The sequence below is a fragment of the Coenobita brevimanus genome, chromosome 99 (assembly GCF_032717465.1).
Source record: "Coenobita brevimanus isolate Jiangsu-jjx chromosome 99, ASM3271746v2, whole genome shotgun sequence".
Lineage (NCBI taxonomy): Eukaryota > Metazoa > Arthropoda > Malacostraca > Decapoda > Coenobitidae > Coenobita > Coenobita brevimanus.
In genome coordinates this window covers 18,582,758-18,610,526 of record NC_137052.1, presented here as the reverse complement: position 1 = coordinate 18,610,526, position 27,769 = coordinate 18,582,758, and the positions used below count along the sequence as shown (strand labels likewise).

General features: G+C 41.3%; 1 protein-coding gene across 1 annotated transcript in view; it reads left to right on the top strand.

Moving 5' to 3' along the window:
* The window catches only part of LOC145414449 (uncharacterized), a 40,637-nt gene extending 35,363 nt beyond the window's left edge, over positions 1 to 5,274 (top strand). Inside the window, exons 13-14 of the mRNA XM_080284006.1 lie at positions 3,657 to 3,899; positions 5,143 to 5,274. Coding sequence (XP_080140132.1) covers positions 3,657 to 3,899; positions 5,143 to 5,192 — 293 coding nt within the window. The 3' untranslated portion in view covers positions 5,193 to 5,274. The remainder of the gene's footprint in view (positions 1 to 3,656; positions 3,900 to 5,142) is intronic.
* The last annotated feature ends 22,495 nt before the right edge of the window (positions 5,275 to 27,769 follow it).

The window sequence follows — 27,769 nt, the reverse complement described above, 5'->3', positions numbered from 1 at the left end:
ACGGATCCACCTGGTGAACAAGCCTACATCTTTTCTATCCTTAATGACCTAGAGCAGCTTGTACAGCACCCTACCCGTATCCCTGACCGCCTTGGAGAGAGCTCCAACATACTTGACCTCTTCCTCACAACTAATCCTTCTGCTTACTCTGTTAATCTTTTCTCTCCGTTGGGCTCCTCCGATCACAACCTTATTACCTTAACCTGTCCTATCACTCCGGTACGGCCTGTGGACCCTCCAGGGAAACGTCGTCTGTGGCATTTTGGAGCCGCGGACTGGGAGGCCCTCAGGCAGTACTTCTTTGATTTTCCCTGGAATGATTATTGCTTCCATGGCCGGGAGCCATCTGAGTGTGCCTTGCGCATTACGGAGGTTATTCTCTCGGGCATGAAAGCATACATTCCTTTCTCATATTCTTTGACTAACGCAAGAAAGCCTTGGTTTAATCACGCATGTTCTAATGCTGTCCGCAACAAGGAGAAGGCCTACAAAAGGTACCGGAGCCAACCCACCCCTGAATCACATAATCTTTACGTTTCTGCCCGGAATCGTGCTAAGTCTGTTCTTCGCTCTACTAAAAATAATTTCATCCATACTAAATGCTCTCAACTCTCCAACTCGAATTCTTCCCGCTCCTTCTGGCACCTTGCCAAAAATCTTTCTAACAACTTTACCTCATCATCCTTCCCTCCTCTTTTCTACTCTGATGGTTCTGTAGCTATTTCTTCTACTGATAAAGCAGATCTCTTCGCACAGACTTTCTCCTCCAATTCCACCTTAGACGATTCCGGTGCTGTTCCTCCATCACTTCCCGCCTCTGACTTCCTTATGGCTGACATTAAAATTTCTTCAGTTGATGTATTTTCTGCCATCACTGGCCTCAGTACTAACAAGGCATATGGGCCTGATGGGGTTCCTCCTGTTGTTCTCAAGAACTGTGCTTCTGTGCTTACACCCTGCCTAGGCAAACTATTTCGCCTTTGTCTGTCAACTTGTACCTTTCCTTCTTGCTGGAAGTTTGCTCTCATTCAGCCAGTCCCAAAGAAGGGTGACCACTCCCAACCCTCCAACTATCGTCCAATTGCTTTAACGTCCTGTATTTCAAAAGTTTTCGAGTCAATTCTTAATAGAAAAATTTTAAGGCATCTTTCCTATCACAACCTTCTTTCCGATCGTCAGTATGGGTTCCGTCAGGGACGCTCCACTGGCGATCTTCTCACCTACCTTTCAGACTCCTGGTCATCCTCCTTTCGGGACTTTGGCGAAAGCTTTGCCATTGCACTTGACATCTCAAAGGCTTTCGATCGAGTCTGGCATAAATCTTTAATTTCCAAACTGCCCTCCTACGGTTTCTATCCTTCTATCTGTGCCTTCATCGCTAGCTTCCTTTCTGGTCGTTCTATTGCCGCTGTTGTAGACGGCCATTGTTCTTCTCCTAGATCTATCAACAGTGGTGTTCCTCAGGGCTCTGTCCTGTCACCTACTCTCTTCCTTTTATTCATCAATGATCTTCTAAACTGTACATCTAACCCTATCCACTCATACGCTGATGACTCCACCCTTCACCTTTCCATTCGGTTCCCGCAACGCCCATCTCAACAGTTACTTCAAGAAACAAGGGATGAGGCTATGGCACACCTAATGTCTGACTTGGCTCATATCTCTGACTGGGGTAAAAATAATATGGTTGTCTTTAATGCATCTAAGACTCAGTTCTTACACCTATCAACCTGACAAAGTCTTCCACAGGTATACCCACTAATGTTTAATAATATTCAGCTTAATCCTGCATCATCGTTGAACATGCTTGGGGTTTCGTTTACTCGGGACTTATCTTGGAAAGATCATATTGCATCTCTTGTAAAATCTGCTTCCAAGAGATTGGGTGTGCTAAGCCGACTCCGCTCTTTCTTTACCCCTGCACAATTGTTGACTCTATACAGGGGTTTTATCCGCCCCTGTGTGGAGTACAACTCTCATGTGTGGGGAGGCTCCCAAATACAGCTCTTCTCAATAGGGTGGAGTCAAAGGCTTTTCGTCTCATTAACTCTCCTCCTCTTACTGACTCCCTTCAACCTCTGTCTCTTCGCCGCACTGTTGCATCTTTATCTCTTTTCTATCGCTACTTTAATGGCCACTGCTCCTCTGAACTGTCTGCTTGCATTCCTCCACCTCTATGACGGGCGCGTAGCACCCGTCTGGCAGCAAACTTTCATCCCTTTTCTGTCCAACTCTCTAATGCAAGAGTTAACCGTTACTCCCAGTCTTTCATTTATGCAACAGGTCAGCTCTGGAACTGTCTCCCTCTGTCTGTATTTCCTGCTGCCTATGATCTCCAGTCTTTCAAACGTAGTGTGTCCAGGCATCTCAAAATGATCGGATCTTGAATTTGGCTCTCTATTGTATTTTGTTTTTCTCTTGGAGGGAACTGTTACTGCGGGCTCATGGCCTTTGGTTCCTTCTTCCTCGCATTAAAAAAAAAAAAAAAAAAAAAAAAAAGTTAGACTTCTCCCTAACCTGTGTGTCATGACACATTGATGTACTGCTTTGCCAAAAGTATCCTGGTGCCCTGTAGCACCTTCCTGTCCTTTTCTATAAAACAACAGCAATAACTACAGGGAAATTAAAGTATATTATGTGAAGAAAAATGAGAAATGCTATTTAGTAATGGAAGGACACAAATAAAAATATTATAGTTTACTATCATTTGCGGTAGGTGGGGGTGCTCACAATCCACCCACTAGATGTAGTGCTGCTCTAGGGTGACTGCCCTTTCCTCTCTTACTTCCTTCATTCCTTCTTTCCTCTTCTGTCTTTCTTTCCTTTATTCTTATCTCTTCCTTCTGTCTGCAGGTGACTCTACACTGAGTGACAAGCCAAATGGTTTCTTGTACACCAGGAAACCATTTACTACGCTGGGTAGTAACCGTATAACCAAATTATGGTGTCTGATGGTTGTGTGGGTAATTAACCTGTGCAGGTTTATATCCAAGAGGTGGTTGGGGTTTATTGCTCATGCAATGCCACTCAGGGATGAATGAGGCTGGTCACTCTCATCTTAAATGTCCGGACCAACTTGTCTTGACCCGTGCTCCTTCGCTTCTCATGGGGCAACATAGGATTGGATGATGGGTGGGTGGATGTGTATATATATATATATATATATATGTATATATATATATATATATATATTGCTAAATCAGTATGCCTTTCATTATGCCTGCATTAAACCAGGTGTTATATAAGCTGATATTTTACAGGCATAGTCTTCCTATTTCAAGGAAGAGTATATCAGCAGTCATGCCACAACATATAATCCTAGTGATTTTATGCCAGCATCAGCCTGAGGGCTTCATCCCAGTTCCATAATAGTGATGCCATCAACAGATCCATTTATTGGATTATCATCAGAATTAAATACAGCTTTTCAGACTGTTATCTTTTACTTTTTTGTGTGCCTAGCAGGAGTACTGTATTTTACTATTAATGTATTTTTATGTTTTAAACCATAATCATTGTTATAGATACTGTATGATGTTTACTTGAGTGCTCTTCTTCAGTGGATATTCTTTTTCACAACCTTATGGCTAGTGTGTAGTGCAAAGCATTGTTTAAAACTCCAGAAAATAATTTCATGAATTAAACTTTTATTACAGAAGTATCAGTAACTGAATGGCTGGTACAGGACCAGACGGATAGTCCAGGGAATACTATGGAAGTGTCCATTGAAGGTGACAGTGAGAGGAACATGACTTGTGTGGAGGAGACAAATGAAAACCTGGAGTGTGTGGAAGAGGTTACTGGTACTAACCTGAATCATGCTGTCACACTTAGTGAAGATGGTAGCATCACATCCATGCCACTGTCCCAGCTAGCACCCTTGCACATACAGCTAGAAAGTAAGTCCTGAAAGATGTGGGAAAATTTAAGATAAATTTTGATATGTGATAGAAGATTTGAAAGCATACTTACATACACAGAAATTGCCTGAGTAGTTTTCTTCTCAGATAAAGCTGTTAAGAAATGGCATACATACCACATACCTGTATACATCTTCAGTGGGAGAAGATTACATGTGGTGGCATTATGCATCTTGGGTGGAGCAAAGCAGCCGCGGCATCCACCTGGGAGCAGAACCTCCTCATATTCCCCAGCACCTCATTATGGGGAAGGACCCTGGTCCAACCCTGGCAGGTGCTGTTTACCATAAGGGGGTGCCATTGCCCTGCATAGTGTCCGACTGCTCTCACTTTAGACCTGTGTCCTTCCAATAGGGTCTAAGTTTCACATCCAAACATCAGAGTGTGGATAACAATATTGTTATGCAACAACATTTTTACCCCCATGCTTGTTCCCTTGTTCCCCTGTTCTTCATTACTGCTGTCTTAAGAGAAAAAACAGCACCAAGCTTCAAGACACCAGGGACCAAATGTCTCTCATATTGGGTGGGAATGCAGAGGGTGACTTTAAATTAAAACTGACGCTTATTTATCACTTGGAAAACTTAGAAGTCCTTATGGTTTCATCAAAGAACAACTTGTTGTGATGAGGCACTCTGACCCAAAGGCCTGGGTTTTGACATGACTGTGACACAACAACTTTGCTGATTGATTGTTCCTTAGGCTAAAGGAGCATGCACAGGAGAAGAACCTAGACAATCAGTTCCTGTTACTTGTGGATAATTTGCCTGCACTCTGTCCTACCATTGATAAATAGACTGACAACATTTAGATGATGTTTCTCCCACCTAGCACCACGTCACTTATTAAGCCAGTGCATCAGGATATTATTGCCACCTTCAAGGTATATATTATCTACAGCATGTTGTGTGAGACCTAATGACATAAATGTAACCCTGGCTAGCCACCTGAAGTGTACTCATTGAACTCATGTTATAATTTTTACAGTTTCTGATACAGAATTTCAAATACTGTTTTTTTCCCAAATGCAGCCCAACAGTAAATGGAAGGGTGCCTGTACTTCAGTATAAGAAGGATACCCAACACTGATTGTTAAAGACAAGGCTTTTTTCTGTGCAGGAAAAAAGAAAACACTATGTAATGAGCATTATATATCTTTAATTGTCTGTAACTTATACTTTGTAACAGTGACACAATATAATTTTTTTTTTTTTCATTTCAGATGACTACATGGTTGTACTGGGAAGCAATTCCAGGACAGAAGGTACTTAAAGAAATCTATCACCGTATTGAATCATATGGATGGAGAAAGTACAATCACCGCAATCTGCAGCTATAGTCATTTCAGATCTTGCATCATAATTTAGGTTTTTGGTTGGATTCAATGTGTATATTGGTAATAATATTTGAGAAACATATAGATAATTAAATTGTCAAGCATCACATACCCAGCACCTTGTGACAGATCTGCAAGATTGGGTCAGTAACAATATGGTGATTGCATAAATATCCACAGTATGCCAGGTAGTATAATATTTATATAGGTTATAATAAAATTAAAAATCACAGTATTCCACTGACTTGGATCTTAAGCCTGTATATGAGTTTTATGTATTTACCATCCCATATATATTTTCCCCTTCCTACCTGCCCAGCTGCCTATTTATATATCTTCCTCCCTTCTTATCATCCTACATACTGATCTTCCTACAGTATTTACCATCCTACCTACTTATATTGGTGCTAGGTGGTGGAAACCATCATCCACTAACTTGTAGTGCTGTCTACTACTTTCTTTAACATTTTATCTCTGTATCTGCCTTCTTCTCTTCCTAGTTTTCCCTTTCCTTCCAGTCTGATTTTATTACACTTCCAGTGGTTGTGAGTGACAGGCATAATGATTTCCTGTAGCCAAGGAAACCATTTACAACAGTGGGCGGCAACCATATAACCTGATATTTAGTGATATGGAGCCTGCTATAGTGCCCTTGTTAACAGGAAAGAGAGATGCAAATGCTGTGTCCATCCGGGAACCAAACCTCCACACTTTTTTCCCACGTCTCGTTGTCATGAGGAGTTACCAGCCATGAGAGAACATTGGTTCACTGCATGGGATGGCCTTATTAGGGGCAGTTGCGTGCCTGCAGCTGATGGGTCTCCTCAGCCATACAGACCGGGGTTATCAACAAAAGTAACAATCTACCTGTATGCTTATTTATTACCTTCTTTCATCAGCAAAAGTAACAGTCTACCTATATGCTTATTTATTACCTTCTTTCTTTCCATCGGCCTGCTTGCCTACTCATTTACCTTAATACCTTTCTACCCAACCCATATACTGATTTACCTACCTATCCACCTGATTAATCTCTTATTACCTACCTGTCTACCATTCAAACTATGGTACCTATTTATCTACTTACCCTCCTACCTACAGATCTACTTATGCTTCCTACCTATACCATCCAACAATGAAGGCACCTATTTGAGACAGTACTGGGCACTCTAGTTGAGGAGGAAGTAGGTGGGTGGATGAGATAATGATGTGGGTGAGTGAGTTGGGTGACCAAGGCTGACGCATGCAAGCTTATTGGAGCTTTTATAAACGATACGAAACGGTCACAGTACAAAGCAACTGATTAAGCAGGAAATATCTTAGTGTAGAATCCGAATGCAGTATAGATATCGCTGGGAAATAAGCCAGGAATGATGTGATAAACTGTAAATTAGGTGGAAAGAATGGAAAACACAGTCCATTGAGTGTCCACATGTCGAGCCATATGGAAATTTATATTACACCACCGTCATTAAGAAATAAAAGTACCTTTTAATATGAGGCAACGTAAGAACAAGAGAGAGAGAGAAAAAATAAAAACGAAACGACAATGGACAGTGTAATTCAGTTTCCCAAACAGAGCAATTGATCATTGGAATTGTCGTGCTTCCCTTACTTGCTTTACTCTTTGTCTATTCTTCTCCTATGGAAGATTAAGTTCAGTTACGTTAAGTCTAAATCAGGTTAGTCAAATTTAATTAAGTTCCATTGGGTAGCGCTGGATAGGTACAAGAGGGGAGCCAGACATAACAACACATCAAGTAATCACAAGTCCATTTAAGGCCGGCGCTACGTGGGAGCGTCTCGTTCTTTATTAAGAGGAAGGGATTCTAGGGTTACTCAAAACTAGTTTTCTTTTCTCCGTTTATCTACAAACTATGCACAATTTTTACACTAAGTCAAAAGCAACAACTTATTTGGTTCACTCCACGAACTCAAAGTTACGCAACTGCTTTATGGTCTTACTCTACAACAAAACTATTAAATCATGCCACCTTACAATGGTAATCAACAGTACAACTAAGTCCCATTAATCAAGTAACAATTCACAAGTATTGTTCGCGTAACACTTGAAATGTCACTACGATTATTACTCGTCAACTAAAGGTAATACTAAAAGTAATATTCTCCTACACTTAGACTAATACTAAGGATAATACTCTAGCATACCATCATATCACTATAGCGTTGTCACTACTAGAACATTAATCATTCATTCATTCATTCATTGCCAGACGCCATGTATCCCAAATGGGGTGGCCAAGGGCTTAGAGTTAATTGTTTTACAGGGAGGGGCACTAATCCTCCACCAACCCCACTTGACATGTAGGGATGCCAACAGCATCTGGTGTTCCCAGGCGGTCACCCATCCAAGTACTAACCAGACCCAACGTTGCTCACTGTAACATTTTATTCTAGTATCACTTCACCTCAAGTTACTTCAATATATTTATGCAGAATTAACACCACTTTTTAACACAGTTATCTGCCCTACTCAATACTTCTCCTTAATAAAGACACTTAACCCTTATGTAATCTTTGTTCTTTTCATCATTGAGCAAATAAGTTAATTTAACAATCATACAAATTATCCGGCCCGTCCTGTTATACCCTACCACAGCTTTACAGTATACTCTCAATATACACCTCCAGACACACAGCCACAGCTCTGCACAGCCTCGCCTTCAAGGACATACGCCATCCCTCCACACAAACACCCATTCCTCTACATATCCAAATCTCCACACGTAGCCCTGCCTCCACCTACGTAACCCCAATCTCGCCTCCACACACTTAGTTCCACCTCAACTCACCTAGCCCCACCTCCACTCATTCGGTCACAATGTCATCATCACATATGTCGATTCATTTGCACATAAATATCCATAACTCAAAACACAAAGTTCTGTGTCTATATACATAGCCATACTTTCATATATATACAGCTATAGCTGAACACATAAGGCCACACCGTAGCACACAGTACTGCACTTACACAGATGCATATCCACGTTAGACACACACACACACACACACACACACACACACACACACAGATACAAAGACAACCTAACACAGAACCACACCAGCATCTCAGCACACCTCCAGACACACAGCCACAGCTCTGCACAGCCTCGCCTTCAACGACATACGCCATCCCTCCACACAAACACCCATTCCTCTACATATCCAAACCTCCACACGTAGCCCTGCCTCCACCTACGTAACCCCAATCTCGCCTCCACACACTTAGTTCCACTTCAACACACCTAACCCCACCTCCACTCATTCGGTCACAATGTCATCATCACATATGTCGATTCATTTACATATAAATATCCATAACTCGAAACACAAAGTTCTGTGTCTATATACATAGCCATACTTTCATATATATACAGCTATACCTGAACACATAAGGCCACACCGTAGCACACAGTACTGCACTTACACACATGCATATCCACGTTAGACACAGCCATATCTCCACATGCACACAAGTACTGCACTTACACACATGCATATCCACGTTAGACACAGCCATATCTCCACATGCACACACACAAACACACACACACACACACACACACACACACACACACCGCTCGCTGGTGCAGTGGTAACGTTCCCGCTTGCCAACTGGTGGACGGGAGTTCGCGCCTCACTCAGTTTGCGAAAAGTTTCACTGACGAAGTGGGTGGTTACTGTCCCCCCTTGAGCAAGGGGACGGGTGTGTGCGTGTGTGAAGGTCACAGTCTTGCCCTTAGATCGGACTATATGAGCTCTCAGCTCCCTTCCGGGAGGGTAAAAGCTGACAATCACGACCATCAAGTGATCCTGACCGACCCGGTGAATTACACACACACAAAGTTATAAGTGTACACATAACAGGCGAAACTTGGAATATGACATCCGTAGACTTTCGGACAGCAAAATTTCTTAGTGAATTTATGACCGATCGAAAGTTAGGTTAGGTCACTTTGGGCAGGGTTTGGTCTGATTAGGTAATTTTTGGTTGGGTTGGGTTCAGTTCGACTAGATATAGACGAATTAGGTTAGATTGCTTTAGAATACGTCGGTTTTGATAGGTTTTGGGTTGGGTTTTATTTGGTTGGGTTAGGTTCGGTTGGATTAGGTCATTTTAGGCTTGACTGGTTGGGTTAGGTCGGGTATGGTATGGTTAAGTGAGACTGGGTAGGATTAGGTAAGGTTAGATGCGGTTATGCTGCTTCAAAATAGGTTAGGTTAGGTATAGGGAGGTTACGTGAGATTGTGAGGTTAAATACAATTAGACTGGGTTAGGTGAGGTTAAGCTAGATTAGGTTGGGTTGATTTAAGTTGGATTAGGTCATTCGAGGTTAGGCAGGGTTCAATTCGAGCAAATATTGATAATTTAGGTGAGACTGGGCTAAATAAGAAGCGTAGAAGCCCGGGGCTAGGCAATTCGGTCCTGACATTTAAGATGAGAGTGACCGGAACACTCATCCCTGAGTGGCATTACATGAGCAATAACCCCAACCACCCCTTGGATATAAACCTTCACCGGCTCAATCCCATTGGAGTGCTGTATTTACCCACTAAACCACCAGGTTCCATGATTTGGTTATATGGTTACCACTCAACGTAGTAAATGGTTTCCTGGTGTACAGGAAACCATTAGGCTTGTCACTCAGTATAGAGTCACCCATAGGCAGAAGGAAGAAGGAAGACTCTTTGCCCTATCTGCTTCGACTGATTTCCAACCTTCTGCTTCTCCCTCAGGAAAAGTACAGGGGCCGGAAGTAGGCGTGTACTCTTCATATCCTTTGTTCACTTCTCTCAGTGTTCTTAGTCGGGTCTGGTCCACAACATTTTAAAATAATGTCCATTGTATAACGTTAATTCACACTAGACATGGTTACCTTTTAGTTTTGAATCACTTTTCTCTTATCTCTGTATATATACGTAGGATACTACTCCATTAGGCCGTATCTAGCTCTTCCGTTCGGGGCACATAAATTTAATTAAGTGTAGACAGTACAGGGCTGTGAGAGTCAGCCTCGGCACTCCCTCTTATTATTACTCACTGTTCATTCACTTTTCGTTTTTCATTCTTCACCATTCACTGATCTGCGGCTTCTTCCATCTTTTCAAGGTGCCGCAGGTAATGATATGTGTCGCGTAACATTTTTCGATATCCTTTATTCCTTACTGATTGTTGTGGATGACGTGGTTGTGGTATGGGTGGTTGTGGTCGGATGGTGGGTGGTCTGATGGTGGGTGAGTCAGTCGCAGCCGCGTGTGTTGTGTTCTCATCGAATGCCTGGTGTAAGTCGTCATCACCATCATCAGCGTCGTCATCATCGTCGTTGTCTTCCGTATTGCTGTAGTTGTTGCCGCAGCTTGCCGTGCGGCGACATTCTCCGATGCCAAGAATGTCGCATCCTCGTGACATCTCCTGACGGCGAAATTCCTCAAAGGCCCATGATTCCGCACGTTGAAGGACTGGTAGTGCTATGAGGACTACATCCTTCACCTAGGGCAAGTAAGCCTGTATTTCGAGCTACATGGTCTGACTGAGACTTTACTTTATTAGGGCATGTGAGAGTGAAGTGAATTGGGTAGGGCGTAGAAAAAGCCCAACCAGTTTTATATCTTATGAAAACTGGGTTAAAACTCTTCAACACAACTTTTGAGCATAACTTACTAGCCTCAGGCTTTGCCAAAAACAATGCAGTTTCACACGTTAGAACAGAGGTATCGTATATTGGCCTTATAGGAGGACATATTAACAATTGACCATGCTCTCTACACAAGTCAATGACTCTAGTGTTACATAATGTCTTCTGGTTTGGCTGATCGCCAGGTATTAAGCAACTCTATCATGACGAACAAAGTATGGTGTGTCTGGGACTTTGAATGGTAGGGACGTTATCTGATATACATCAAAAATGTCATCAGGGTCACCCCTTAAGGGTACTAGTAGGTAGAAGTTCAATGTTTGAGAACTAGAAGACCGTCGTGAACCTACAGTTATAGCATCCTGATAAACAGCTAAAAATTCTAAGCGTGCAGGATATAACAGGCCAGGTTTTAACAAGGAAGCTTCTCTCAGAAGTGATAAAAGTACCGAATTGGGAACCATGAATGATGAAAATTTACCTGCTAACATTTTCTCTAGACCTAACTTTAAAGCAAAATGATCATTTTGTATGTCTATTAAAGCAAGGGACATATCATTCATAGCCTCTGTTATCCTTATTTCCTCCTCATTCTTTAGTGTCAATAAGCTAACCTGTTTAACTAAAGAGAGACATTAGGTGCCTTACTAATCGTTGTATAGCTTTTTGCATGGCACGCATGTCTCGTACAGTGGCATTTAGGATCTCAGAATGTAAATGCAGCTCAATTCTTTCTTCCTCTGTGAAAGATTCTATATTATCTAACTGGTGGTGTATAAGCTCTATCTGTTCTTGCGTAGCTGTACCAAATAAAGCGTTAGAAATAGTTCCCAAGATGTTAAAGGCTCCTCGCTTATTGCGAGATCCTGAAGGGGTGGTGGTATCATTTAATAAAGAAGACAAATAATCATTGAGAGAGTGAAACAATTTAGCAAATTACAAATCAAAAGAGGTTAAAGTCTCCCGTAAAACGTTAACAATAACTGATGAATTATCCATATGGTCTATTGACCATGCTACATCGGCAGCTAGTTTACGAGCACGCATCAGGGGCTGATAAAACTCATCTATGTTAATAACATAAGGTATAATAAAGGAGTTTCCTGTAAAGTGAGCCTGACGCTGTGCGGTGAATGCAAGTCCCGCTCTCACTGGTAGGTCTTCCCATGCTTGACTTCCTAGTCCACTGATGATCACGGTCAGTAGGACCTGTAAAAAGGGTCAACTTTTATTTTAGGTATTCTATAGGCCTATCCATAATATTAGGTAAGTCTGTTACCTGTCCCGTAGATCTTAAACTATAGGTTTTTCTTCCTCCTTTGGGATCATCAATCGAATTAGCCACCGCACCTTCTTCTTGCTCTTCGTGCAAGCTCTGCACGCTTTGAGTACTTTCCTCTGTTTCCTGCAATTGTGAGGCGTTTCCTTCGTCCGCTCTTTCTACGTCTAAAATATCTCTCAGTTCATATTTTTGCACTTCCTCTGGTGGGAGAGGATCCTCATGGAGGGGATATGCTCTCCGCACATTACCATTCATTGTCTCGTCTAAATTATCTTCGTGGGCAAGCCTGGCTCTGTCTGTGTGGACTTTCATGACTCTCCCCGTGTTTGTCTACCAGTTTTACTATCATATCACTAATTTTCCCTTTCACTCTAAAAGGTCCATCATATAGAGGTTGAAGTTTCTTAGGCTCTCCTGGCTTGGGAATCTTTCGTACATAAACCCTATCTCCTGTACGAATCTCTTACTTTTGCTCTCGATGTCTGTTGATTCTCCATGGCCTCTTGACTTTCCTCAATGTACCTTAAACATCTTCTAAAGGTACGATTAGCCTTAATAGCCATCTCATTTTTGTAGTTATCCAGATCATAGCAGATCGGTTCCTTTTCCACGACATCATACGGAACACCAGGGTCCCTTAGGAACATGAGGTAGAATGGGGATTCCTTTAACACTCTGTGATACGCTGTGTTATATGCCCATGTGGCAAAGCACAACATTGAATCCCATATTTGTGGATTATCCTCTACTAAACTCCTTAGGTATTTCATTATCGTGGCATTGGCTTTCTCAATCACCCCATTGACAGACGGGTGATACGCTGTTGTTGTTGTCTTTTTCGTCTTTAGCAACTCAGCTATTCCTTTAAGAGTTGCATTAACGAACTCTGTTCCTTGGTCTGTGACCATCCAACGTGGTGCTGTATGAACACACACATTTTTAACGAATGCGAAGCGGGACGGCTATCAAGTATCGTGTCATCACATCTATTACTGTCATAATATATTTATATCCCTCTTCACTTGGATTTATAGGGCCGATCAAGTCCATATGAATTCTCTCAAAAGGTACTCCTACCCTAGGGTATCGCTGCAACGGCGCCGGGGCGTCCCCCGACGGCTTGAAGCGGTTGCAAGTAAGGCACGCCTTGCAATAATTCTCAACATCTTTATTCATCCGTGGCCACCAACTAAATCGCTTTAGTCTTTCTAAAGTTACTTTGATTCCCCCATGACCTACAGTCGGTAATTTATGAGCTATCTCTAAAGCACTCTGTTTGCATTCATCAGGAGTTACAACTTGCATTAGGCTCTCATCATAGTCATTTGTAGCGAAGTGATAGAGTAATCCATCCTCAACCATGAACTCACTAGTACTAACTCCTAGTGCTCTATGTGCATCTTTAATTTTTTCTCTAGTCACGTCTACTTCTCCATCTCGTACACATTGAAGATACTGTTCCTTCATTCTTTTATACAGTGGATGTGCATCCTGTCTGGGTCTCACTACCAACTCTCTCCATCTTATTATATCTCTTTCTTTATCTTCATCGATCCTGGATATCTGATAATCCTCTTTCTCGCACTCACTATCATCATCATCATCCTTTGTTCTCTCTCTTATCTTTGGTTTTGTACCCGTAACTGCGAGAACTCTGTCTACCGATAACACTTGGCCTCGAAGTCTAGATAAGGCGTCTGCTACAACATTATCCTTGCCGGGTATATAGGTTATCTTAATATTATACTCGGCAACCAAAAGTTGCAACCTAGCAATTCTTCCACTAGGGCTGGTTGCGTTCAGCAGCCAGACCAGGGGTCTATGATCCACACGAAGCTCCACCTCGTAACCCAATATTAAGTTTCTGTTTACCTGGAGACCATATACTATAGCCAAAGCCTCTCTCTCTATAGTGCTATATTTCACCTCAGCAGAGTTTAACCGTCTGCTAAAGTAGGTGATAGGCCGTAAATGACCTGCGTCGTCTTCCTGCTGTAATACTCCTCCTATAGAAGAAGAAGAAGCGTCTGTAGTCAGCACAAATTTCTTTGTGAAGTCTGGAAACTGCAAAGTCACTCCTTCGAGCAACTCTCGTTTCAGTGTTTGAAACGCAGTGTCTGCTTCAACACTCCATTGTATCGGGGTGTTATCTCTCTTTTTATTCTTTCTACCACCTGTCAATTTAATGAGTGGTCCGGCCTTCTCAGCGTAACCCTGAATATACCGTCGGTAGAAATTAGTCATTCCGAGGAAGGACTGCAATTCACAGACAGTTTTGGGAGTGGCTATATCACGAATAGCATTCACCTTTTGGGGTTGTGGTTTTATTCCTTTGGCACTAACAACATGTCCCAAATAGTCCACTTCTGATTTTAAAAAATGACACTTGGACAATCTTAGAGAAAGATTTACATCACTCAATCTTCCCAGCACTATATCTAAATTCCTTAAATGTTCCTCCCAAGTCTCGCCCTGAATGATAATGTCATCCAGGCACACATGTGTGATGGAGCCCGTAAGCCCAATTAACACATGGTTAATCACTCTCTAAAACGCAACTGGTGCTTCTTTAAGTCCAAAAGGAAGCACATTGTACTCCCAGTGACCTTCAGGAGAGGAAAAGGCTGTCTTTTCCTTACAATCTTCTGATAATGGTACCCCTGACGGAGGTCCAAACAGCTGAAATAACTACTCACACACACACACACACACACACACACACACACACACACACACACACACACACACACGTAAGGAAATTCAGTTTCCCAAACAGAGCAATTGATCAATGGAATGCACTACCGAATGAAATAGTGTGTGCCAAAACAATTCACAAATTTAAGGATATGTACAATAAATATGGATTAAGACACGGGACAGTACGAGCTTGACTCATTCCTGTAAAGATACAATTAGGTAAGAACACAAAGTTATACGTGTACACAGAACAGGCGAAACTTGGAATGTGACATCCGTTGACTTTCAGGCTTCAGGCAGCAAAATTTCTTGGCGAATATATGGCCGATCGAAAGTTAGGTTAGGTCACTTTGGGCAGGGTTTGGTCTGATTAGGTAATTTTTGGTTGGGTTGGCTTCAGTTCGACTAGATATAGACGGATTAGGTTAGATTGCTTTAGAATACGTCGGTTTTGATAGGTTTTGGGTTGGGTTTTATTTGGTTGGATTAGGCTGGGTTAGGTTCGGTTGCATTAGGTCATTTTAGGCTCGACTGGGTTGGGTTAGGTCGGGTATGGTATGGTTAAGTGAGACTGGGTAGGATTATTTAGGGTTAGATGCGGTTAAGCTGCGTCAGAATTGGTTAGGTTAGGTATGAGGAGGTTACGTGAGATTGTGAGGTTAAATACAATTATAATAAAGGACAGGCAAAGAGGGACATCGATAACCTATACTACCGTCTCCGCCAAAAACTACGGATCCTACAGAATCAACAGCCACATTGAGGTTCTTCGAGAAACAGCCGACAATAAGTGTCTAAAAGAAAAGCATCGTGAGCAGTTAAACCTAAGTAGAAAACTGTCGGAGTTGTGTGAGAATAGTGTTTGGAGCAAATGCAGTATCCCAAATGCAGTACTAAATTTATCATCTTATGTGCTCACAAAAGTTGAAGAACAAGTTCTCAGTCTCGGATTATCTTTTGCACTAAAACCAAATAATAATGTTGCACTGGATTTCGTTGCCTCCACAATTAATAATCGAGAGAATTTTCCATGTCTAGGAGGAATGATAATGAGCGGGTTAGTGAAACATTTTAATTCTCTTGATTCCTTTCTTAGAAGATTTCGTGCTGCTCTCACCAAATTACGGAAAAATGAAGACATTTTCATTACTAAATCGGACAAAAGTAATACAGTGGTTATTCTTGACAAAACTGAGTATGAAAATAAAATGAACCATCTTTTGAGTGATACCACAACATACGAAAAATTACGGTCCTCCCCTCTGAAGAGACTTGCATCAGCATTTAACAAGAAAGTGAAAGAAGTGTTGAAAAATGTGCCTAATGTAGATATCAATAAGTTCATTCAGATCAACCCTAAATTACCATATATATACGGATTACCAAAGACCCATAAAGCTAATATTCCACTGCGTCCCATAATTTCACAGTGTGGGTGTTTTACGTATAAGTTATCTCAGTTTCTTGCCAATAAATTAGCCCCTGTAGTAGGTACAGTATCCCCAGCACACGTAAAGAACTCTTCGGATTTTATAGAGAAAATTAAATCACTTGACTTTTTCTCCGGTAAAATGGTTAGCTTCGATGTTGATTCATTGTTTACCAAAGTTCCCATTAATGATGTTTTGGAATTTCTAGCTAACAAATTGCCAGAATGTGATATTGACTTAGGTATGCCAGCTGACAGTTTCATAGAACTTGTAAAATTATGTGTGACTTCGAATGCTTTTTCATTTAACAACAACTTCTACATGCAACGTTTTGGTATGGGTATGGGTTCTCCATTGTCACCCATTTTAAGCAATTTATATATGGAGTATTATGAAACGGAACTACTGCCACGAGTTTCTCCCCCTCAACTCATTTGGTTTCGTTATGTTGATGACATATTTTCATTTTGGCCTTCAGCACTTGATAATTTTAATGAGTTTTTCACACACCTAAATAATCTTGCTCCCTCCATTAAATTTAAAGTTGAGTGGGAGAACTGGGGTGTTCTTCCCTTTCTTGATGTGCTGGTGATGAAGCAAAATCATTCACTTAGCTTGAGGGTGTATAAGAAACCAACCAGTTGTAACTTGTTCATTCATTATTTTTCGTATCATCAGTCTGCCACAAAATTGTCTGTTATCTCATCAATGTTCCTTAGAGCCCATAGAATATGCAGTCCAGAACATATACAAGAAGAAAATAATCTCATTTGGGAAATCTTCCAAAACTTAAGGTATCCCAAATTGTTCATTAAACAAGCATACCTTCAAGCTAGGCGATCTTACTACCTAAAGACCCCACCACAGAAAAGAAACGTTTCCTCACTTTGCCTTATGTTGCAGACTTGAATATGTTAAAGTTAATAGGTTACAGTAGTGATGTAAATATAGCATTTAGGTATACCTCCACCATCACAGCAATGTTAGTAAAGAACAAATGTACAACATATTCAGAAGCAGGCATATATAAAATTCCTTGCAAAGATTGTGAACTAGTTTACATAGGAGAAACAGGTCGTAGTTTGGAAACACGGATTAAGGAACACAAGTATGCCATAAGAACATGTAATTTAAATAATGCAATATTTAACCATGTTTGTGAAGCCAACCACAGAATTGACTGGCAAGGTAGCCATCTATTGTATAGAAGTCATGACTTTCGGAAACGAAAGATTATTGAAGCCATGTGTATCCAGAAATACGAGAATTTCAACCTTAGTGAAGGTATGTACAAGCTAGATCCTATAATGAGGTGCCTAGTGGAAATGTCCCTTCCTGCAACGACACAGGTAAGGTCAGATAGGAATTACACCTGACCTGTCCGGTAATGTCCCCCCAAAAAAAATCTCCCTTGGGTTAATCCCCGCTTACAATCTACCCCACCCCACCTCACCTTTACCCCACCCTTCCACACACACACGCATAAAAAGGAACCCTTGTATAGTCAGTATGTCACTCCCTCTCACTATCTTGACCACTGAAGATGGTGGCAGTGTCCACCGAAACTGTTTGGTAATTATATTCTTCGTCTATAAGTGTGGGTTTTATTCACCGTCTTTGATTATCACGCAAGAGTGATTCATCCAGCCAATTTTAATGATGATGATGATGACTGTAGTTATGATAATTATAATAATGGTAATAATAATAATGATAATTTTAATAATCGTAATGAAGATACTGATGATGATTTTTGTCAGTAGGTCGACGGACGGACGGAACTGCAAGAACTTGGTCAGCAGTCAAAGATCCACGATTCCCCATCCATCCATCCATCCATCCATCCAGCTCCCCCTGATGTTAAAAGCTAAGTCAAATTTCTGTGTCATACGCCTTTTGGAAACAGGGCAGTATTTTAGGAAGCACGGGAGTCTTCTCAGTGCCCCTTCCTTAGCTATTTATTTTTGCATAGCACGTCTTAACATTTTCTTGTAAGCTATTAAAATCGGCTTCATATCGGCAGAGTTTACATCTCTCTCATAAAAGAGGGTGTTGTGGTGTAATGTGCTGATTAAATCGCTAAGGAAGAGATGTAAAGAATTTCCAAAGCAGCTTACAGTACGATCCTGGATGCAGAAAAAAAAAAAAAACAAAAAAAAAACAAGCGAAGTTAACTCATGTTTTTACTCATTCGGTCACAATGTCATCATAACATATGTTGATTCATTTACACATAAATATCCATAATTCGAAACACAAAGTTCTGTGTCTATATACATAGCCATACTTTCATATATATACAGCTATACCTGAACACATAAGGCTACACCGTAGCACACAGTACTGCACTTACACAGATGCATATCCACGTTAGACAGCCATATCCCCATGGACACACACACACACACACACACACACACACACACACACACACACACACACACACACACACACACACACACACATGAACACGTTCGAAAACACAGACATAAAGACAAAGACAACGTAACATAGAACCACACCAGCATCCTACCACACCTCCAGACACACAGCCACAGCTCTGCATAGCCTCGCCTCCAAGGACACACTCCATCCCTCCACACAAACACCCACTCCTCTACATATGTAACCTCAACACGCAGCTGTACCTCCACCTACGTAACCCCAACCTCACATTAACAAAAGTTGTTCCACCTCAACACACGTAGCCCCACATTCACTCATTCATACACGATAACATCTTCACAAACATCGATTCATCAACACATACATATCCTTAACTCGACACACAAAGTTCTATTTCTATACACATAGCCATATCTTTAAATACATCTAGTTATCCCTGAATGCATTGGGCCTCTCCGTCCCATACAGAACTGCACTTACACACATGAAGATCCAGCTTAGACACAGCCATGTCTCCATACACACACACACACACACACACACACACACGAGAGAGAGAGAGAGAGAGAGAGTAAAAATATTTCCTTACAGTGCACATCTCACACACCCCTAAATAAACGCGCGCTTGCTTTTGCGCGCGCACACACACACACACACACACACACACACACACACACACACACACACACACACACAGTTATACATGTACACAGAACAGGCGAAACTTGGAATGTGACATCCGTAGATTTTCAGGCAGCAAAATTTCATAGCGAATTTATGGCCAATCGAAAGTTAGGTTAGGTCACTTTGGGCAGGGTTTGGTCTGATTAGGTAATTTTTGGTTGGGTTGGGTTCAGTTCGACTAGATATAGACGGATTAGGTTAGATTGCTTTAGAATACGTCGGTTTTGATAGGTTTTGGGTTGGGTTTTATTTGGTTGGATTAGGCTGGGTTAAGTTCGGTTGGATTAGGTCATTTTAGGCTTGACTGGGTTGGGTTAGGTCGGGTATGGTATGGTTAAGTGAGACTGGGTAGGATTATTTAGGGTTAGATGCGGTTAGGCTGCATCAGAATTGGTTAGGTTAGGTATGTGGATGTTACGTGAGATTGTGAGGTTAAAAACAATTAGACTGGGTTAGATGAGGTTAAATTAGATTAGGTTGGGTTAATTTGGGTTGGATTAGGTCATTCGAGGTTAGGCAGGGTTCAGTTAGAGCAAATATAGATAGGTTAGTTGAGACTAGGCCTATATAAATTGGTTTATGCATTACGGTCTATTGTTGGTCCGTCCTTCCAAAGTCAAACATCACAGGAGGTGGGCGTGGTTGTGTGTGTGTGTGTGTGTGTGTGTGTGTGTGTGTGTGTGTGTGTGTGTGTGTGTGTGTGTTCGCTTCGTGTTTCGTCTATTTTATATATTTTGTGTGTGCCTTCTGTGACTGAATCTGTGTTTGTATGTTTCACTTCTCGTGTGACTGAGGGTGGACTGCTTAAGAATACCGCCCTTTATAGTTACGATTGCCTTTTCCTCAGTATAACATATGTTTTTTGTTTATTTAGCTCTCTCTGGACGATTGTATAAGAGCTTCGTGGAAAATACTAGAACTAGAAAGATGGCAGTAGATACAGCCTTGTGTACCAGATATCCTGCCCAAGTTTCATTAGCAGATACGTTGCTCAAGTTGAATAAAGTCGTCTGAAGTAAGAATAAGCTTGAAGAGACGTTGCTGTACTGCAAGTCGTTGGATATGCCTTGTTTTATATCTTTTCGTATGTGGCTGCGAGATAACAGACTCAAGCTCAATCTTTTATGCAAGCGTTAATAGATATGTCAGTGCTTATGTTTCTAAAGCTTTCCGCCTCCTCTCAAGTAAGGATGTTTACTGTCTATTACACTCCTGCAATTGGTAACATTGCATATATATGTTTACAGCTCCCCACCTCTTTGGCATGGATGTTTTCTCGTGTCTGTTACATCGGTCTCTATTACACTCGTCCTATTGGTAATCTGTCGATGGTATGATTTTAAAGCCTCCTACCTCCCTCTCGTGCAAGGGTGTTTATTATCTATTACACTCCTCCTATTGGTAATGTGTCGAGAGCATGTTTGTAGTTTCCGTCCTCCCTCGTGCAAGGCTTTTTACTGCTTATTACACACACCATACTGGGAGTCGTACACGTCCTGTCTGATTATACAATAACTCTCTCAAATCAGTAATGGTCTTCGCATAGCCTTCATCAGCCTCTGAACCACGTAGTCTCGTCTGCTTATGCTGTAGCACTCCTCATAGTCCTCATCAGCCTCCGAACTACCTATCTAAGCCTGTACAGTATTACTGTTACCCTGTGTTCTTTTTTCCGTTCTTCGTTTTTTTTTTTTTTTTTTCACTTTTTCTGGCCCCATTCTGCCTTTATGCGCTTTGTTTCAGTCTCTGCTCTCTTTATCTCATTCTCTGTTCTTTTTGCTTTTATTCGCTGCTCTATTTCTCTTATCGAGAAATATTATACTGACGAGGAAGAAAGAGGGGAGGAAAGTTAACTAAATTTAATGCTTCAGTTCCTTTACTTTCCTCTGAAACATGAGTTTTCTTATATTTATAATTATCGTCCGATAGGGAATCCAAAAAATACAAGTTGAAAGATGTGTTTATTATTATTATTATTATTATTATTATTATTATTATTATTATTAAAGTGAATGCAATAAGTGGAGCATGAAGTGTGCGAGCATTATAAGCTGGAGACAGGCCTTACCCACCTGAGGCAGCGAAAGGGAAGACACGAAGAGAGGGTGTGGAAAGAGAAAGATAAAACGAGAGAGAGAGAAAGCACAAAAGTATATCGCTATTTTTATCTCAACCTTCAATTTGTGCTATACGTAACAGATATCTAATGCATTTAAATTTTTGGTAATGATACAGTACTTTATTGCTGATTCTGATTGCTATCGTCCTTACACCTGCTCTCTTTTACACACAAGGCTCCTACAACCCACTCTCAGCTGAATAAAACCTTCTGACCTCAGCAATATAAGGAAGGGAGAATATTCCAATAATAACATTGTAAATTATGCCAGTACGATCACTCTCTGTTTCCTATGCTTTACTCTCAGGTGGATCAAAGCGTCTAGGACTAGCTGGGATGGAACACTAGAGTTATCCCTGTCATGAGAGGGTCACCATACCATCTTTTGGCTATAAGAGTAGCTAAGCAAAGATTCTAAGCTTGGTAGAAGTCGCTGCTTGCCTCTGTCAGTCAGTGGCCGCCAGACGACGAGAGGGAGAGGGAACGTCGGCGCTTTCTTGTGGGTACGTGTTGGAATCGGCTGTTATTAGCCATTCAGAGGGTTAAACTGGGACACAAAGATATATTGGTGGCAGCCAGGGAGTGTTATAAGCTAAAGACATGTAAAAAATATAGGTAACAAGTGTATTTTTCGATGAGACGAAGAAGGTATCAGTGAGTAAAGGAGATGGGAAGGGAAAGGTGCGTTGACTCAATCTCCTGAGGTAAGCATTGGATTTTGTTGTTTTTAGTCATTAAGATAATTACATTAGGACACAAGATGTCTTATGGACAGCCAGGAAGTATCATAGGCCAAAGACAAGTAAAAATTAAAGGTAATACACGTAAGTTTGGTGAGACAAGGGGGCAGTGTGTGAGGGAAGGGGGCCGTGCAGCATCTCAGTCCTGGCGTCTCAGCACCAGTGAAATAAATGAGTATCGTCCTGTGGATTCTCGTGCCGATCAGACTGGTGGACATGGTTTGTTTCCTCCTTGTCTCTGTCCACGCAGCAGTAAAGATCAGAACCTGAATATAAAGTGACTACTGAGGCTTGTATTTTAGGGTGAGAACGTGCTGGCAAAAATAAGCTAAGTTCTGTACTCATAAATCTGCTGAAAGTGCATTCACGTACACAGGCATGTGCTAAAAAAAAACGCACCAATACAATACACACATACCCAGACGCACACCCACGTGCACACATGTACACACCTGCACACACACATATATACATGCATACATACATACATACATACATACATACACGGAATGCATGAAGGCGCACTTAATTTACCTATATTTACAAAGTTTATTTTCCTGGAAGCAAGCTAGCACATGGTAGTTCATATATACTGATGCAGTCATATATGTTTCAATACACACATACTGATTCATGCAGGCATTGATGCACGTACACAGTGAAGCACGCACACATGGATGCACGCACGCATTGATGCATTCAGACACTGATACACGCACACGGCAATGTATGCACACACTGATGCACACAGACGCTGGTGCATACACACACTGATGCACACACTGATGAGTACACACACTGATGCACACACATTTATGAATACTCATATGGACACATTTATGAACGCATCCATTAATACACACACACACACACACACACACACACACACACACACACACACACACACACACACACACACACACACACACACACGATTATACTATATGATACTTATTCATTTTTTATAGACGAGGATAGTCGTCCGTTTGCAGTTCATTTTCCATAGCTCAGTAACAGAATAAGGCAATACTGTTGCCAAGCATATTTTTCATACCACTTCTTCGTGACTAGCACCATATTCTAGTGTTAACCCTTTGTCACAGCACTTTATTTAAGAAAGAGATTGCAATTTTACGCCAAGTTAGAGTGAACAGGGTATAGCTATGATGACGAAACACATATTTGTCTCTTGGTTTCCAGATCACTGCACTCGCACTCCTCAGGTCACGTCTTCCATAGAACAGACAACAGAGGGACAGACAGCGTAATTGAATGGCAGGCTAGAGATGGAGTGAGAAGAAGAGGTACACAGAAAACAAGATAGAGATGATACGCGCAGATCCACCGATATCGGAAGGAACAAGCTAACAGCCAATGGATCAGAGTGGAGAAAGGTGAGAGGGGTCCTTATCCTGCAGTGGTGTGTCACAGGCTGATGATGATGATGATGATGATGATGATGATGATGATTGATGATGATGATGATGATGATGATGATGAAGATGATTGATGATGATGATGATGATGATGCTGATTGATGATGATAATGATGTTGATGCTGATGATGATGAAGTAACTCAGTGCAAACTCTAAAACAAGGTTAGATGATGGTGATGAATATGATGATAAAGGTTATGATACTGATATATCTTTTGTACCACATTTTTAACAGTGCTGGGATGATGATGACATGCTGCTGCTGCTGCTGCTGACGATGATGATCATGATGATGATGATGATGATGACGAGGAAGATGATGATTTCTACAACGAAGACGACGACGATGATTACGACGACGACGATGATGACAACGACGACGATTTTCAAGTCATTGGCTGAGTCACCTCTCGCGTTCCTTTCTGTTTAACTACGTGTTTTGGTGACTGGGCATTGTGTGTGTGTGTGTGTGTGTGTGTGTGTGTGTGTGTGTGTGTGTGTGTGTGTGTGTGTGTGCTTGCTTATGTTCGTGTATGTATATCTTGGTTGATGATACAATAGTTATTCAAATGGCAGAATAATTTCCACACATTGGCAGTTTTATTTCAAGGGTAAATATTAGGCCAAGAATATAGGACCTTTTACCTGAACAGTTACGAGACACTTTCGCAATATTCTGAAAAGCATATTACATCCCATAGACCACAACACAGGGTTCCAAAAGTCACTGATCACCGTCTCTTTATGTATCGTTAGGAAGTGGATGAATATGAGTGAAGTAATACATATATTTTGGTCTTTATTTAAATGGAAGAATTAACCTCACATATTCTTTTTAATTTTAAGGATACAACTCATGATTTTCTACATTTTATCACAGTAGCTCTAGAACCGGCCCTGTCCGTCTGCTTCTCACTATCAACTTACGGATGAGATGTATTGTACTCATGTAGGCTTTAGAGATTATGGTGAAGCCAAGTCACGTTCTATCAGCCCCGCACACTAAATCACATTCAATCACTCACCCACACCACACGACACCATACTACTCCACAACACCATATCACACCACACCATACCAGTCTCTCACACTACATGACACGAAATCACACTCCCACACCACACAAAACCACCCTCCCACACCACACCACACAACGAAAAATCATCCTCTCACACCACACCACACCATATAAAACCACCCTGCCACACCACACCACACCACTTAAAACCACCCTCCCACACCACACTACACCGCACCACACAAACTTCCCCACATCACACAACCCTCCACACACCACACCACACAACCCTCCACACACCACACCACACAACCCTCCACACACCACACCACATAACCCTCCACACACCACACCACACAACCCTCCTCACACCACACCACACAAACCCCTCCATACCACACTATACCACACAACCTCCCCCTATACCACGCTACACCACAAAACCCTCCCACCACACCACACCACACCACACCAAGGGGATTAACCAAATTGGCCTGAAGCTCCCGCATCTGGTAATTCTGAGCTTGTTTCCAGGTACCTTCACACACACTCCTCTGGTCACACCTTCCACAGAGCAGGCAACAGATGGACAGGCAGCGTAACTGAATGGCAGGCCAGAGATGGAGTGAGAGGAAGAGGTATATACACAGGGAACAAGATAGATGAAACTCGCAGATCCACCGATATGGGAAGGAACAGGCTAACAATCAATGTATCAGAGTGGAAAAAGATGAGAGGGGTCCTAATCCTCCAGTGGTAATGTCAGGCCTATGATGATGATGATGATGATGATGATGATATTAATGGTGATAAAGATGATATTGATGATGATGATGATGATGATGATGATATTAATGATGATAAAGATGATATTGATGATGCTGAAAATGATGTTGATGCTGATGATAATGATGATTTAACTTCAGTACGAGGTAACAGAGTTGGGATAACGGTGATGATGATGATGATGATTACAGTCATGATAACTATCTTAACGATGATGGTGATGATGATGATGACTGTAGTTATAATAATGATAATAATGGTAATAATGATAATAATGATAATTATAACAATGATAATGAAGATATTGATGATGATTTTTGTCGGTAGGTGGACGGACGGACGGAACTGCAAGAACTTGGTCAGCAGTCAAAGATCCACGATTCCCCATCCATCCATCCATCCATCCAGCTCCCCCTGATGTTAAAAGCTAAGTCAAATTTCTGTGTCATACGCCTTTTGGAAACAGGGCAGTATTTTAGGAAGCACCGGAGTCTTCTCAGTGCCCCTTCCTTAGCTGTTTAGTTTTGCAAAGCGCGTCTTAACATTTTCTCGTAAGCTATTAAAATCGGCTGCATATCGGCAGAGTTTACATCTCTCTCATAAAAGAGGGTGTTGTGGTGTAATGTGCTGATTAAATCGCTAAGGAAGAGATGTAAAGAATTTCCAAAGCAGTTAACAGTGCGATCCTGGAGGCAGGAAAAAAAAATGAAACGAAGTTAACATGTTTTCAAGTCAAGAAAATGATATTAATTTTATTTATATTTTGTTATGGAGAAATTTGTTCAGACTTTCACATTAAGGTGCAGTATATTCCTAGATTTCCACTTTCCTTTTTATTGAGCCAAAAGCGTAATACTGAAAAAATCTAATGAAAAATCGAATAGTCTCTCTCTTGACCCAGTGCCCACCTACCTACAAGATTCCATTGAAAGCCGATAGCAAGTTTTTGATATATCTTGGCCATAGACAGACAGATAGACAGATAGAAAGACAGACAGACAGACAGATAGAAAGACAGACATATAGATAGACAGATAGAATCACAGACAGATTAACAGATAGATAGATAGACAGACACAGACACGGGTGAATACATAACTTCCTTCATCTTCACTGGCGGAGGTAACTAGGGACATAAAGCTGTCACAACACAAACATTATCAAACCCTCCAGCATCCCACCACCAGCATCCCACACACACACACACACACACACACACACACACACACACACACACACACACACACACACACACACACACACACACACACACACACACACACACACACACAAACCCTATACACATCAGAAAGAGAGAAAGACCTAGGTGTGATTATCAATAACAGACTATCTCCGGCTGACCACATCAGCGAGAAGGTACGGAACATGTATACACTGCTTGCAAATATGAGAATAGCATTCACATACATAAATGAAGACATGCTAAGAAGGATAATAACATCATTCATTAGACCAACCCTGGAATATGCATCAGTAGTCTGGAGTCCTCATCTCAAAAAGCACATAGACAAGATTGAAAAAGTTCAAAGGGCCGCTACAAGATGGATACCAAGCTTAAGGGACCTAAGCTACGAAGAAAGACTAAATAAACTGAATCTACCAACACTACAGGAGAGAAGGAAAAGAGGTGACATGATAATGCTATATAAATGCATATCAGGAAAGGAGAAAATAGACATAAATGATTACTTAACATATGGAGAAGCATCAGCAAGAGGACACTGCAAAAAATTGCATAAGAAGAGAGGTGATAAAGACGTAAGGAAATTCAGTTTCCCAAACAGAGCAATTGATCAATGGAATGCACTACCGAATGAAATAGTGTGTGCCAAAACAATTCACAAATTTAAGGATATGTACGATAAATATGGTTTAAGATACGGGACAGTACGAGCTTGACTCATTCCTGTAAAGATACAATTAGGTAAGAACAATTAGGTAAGGTAAGAACAAACTTATACTTGTACACAGAACAGGCGAAACTTGGAATGTGACATCCGTAGACTGTCAGGCAGCAAAATTTCATAACGAATTTATAGCCTATCGAAAGTTAGGTTAGGTTACTTTGGGCAGGGTTTGGTCTGATTAGGTAATTTTTGGTTGGGTTGGGTTCAGTTCGACTAGATATAGACGGATTAGGTTAGATTGCTTTAGAATACGTCGGTTTTGATAGGTTTTGGGTTGGGTTTTATTTGGTTGGGTTAGGCTGGGTTAGATTAGGTTGGATTAGGT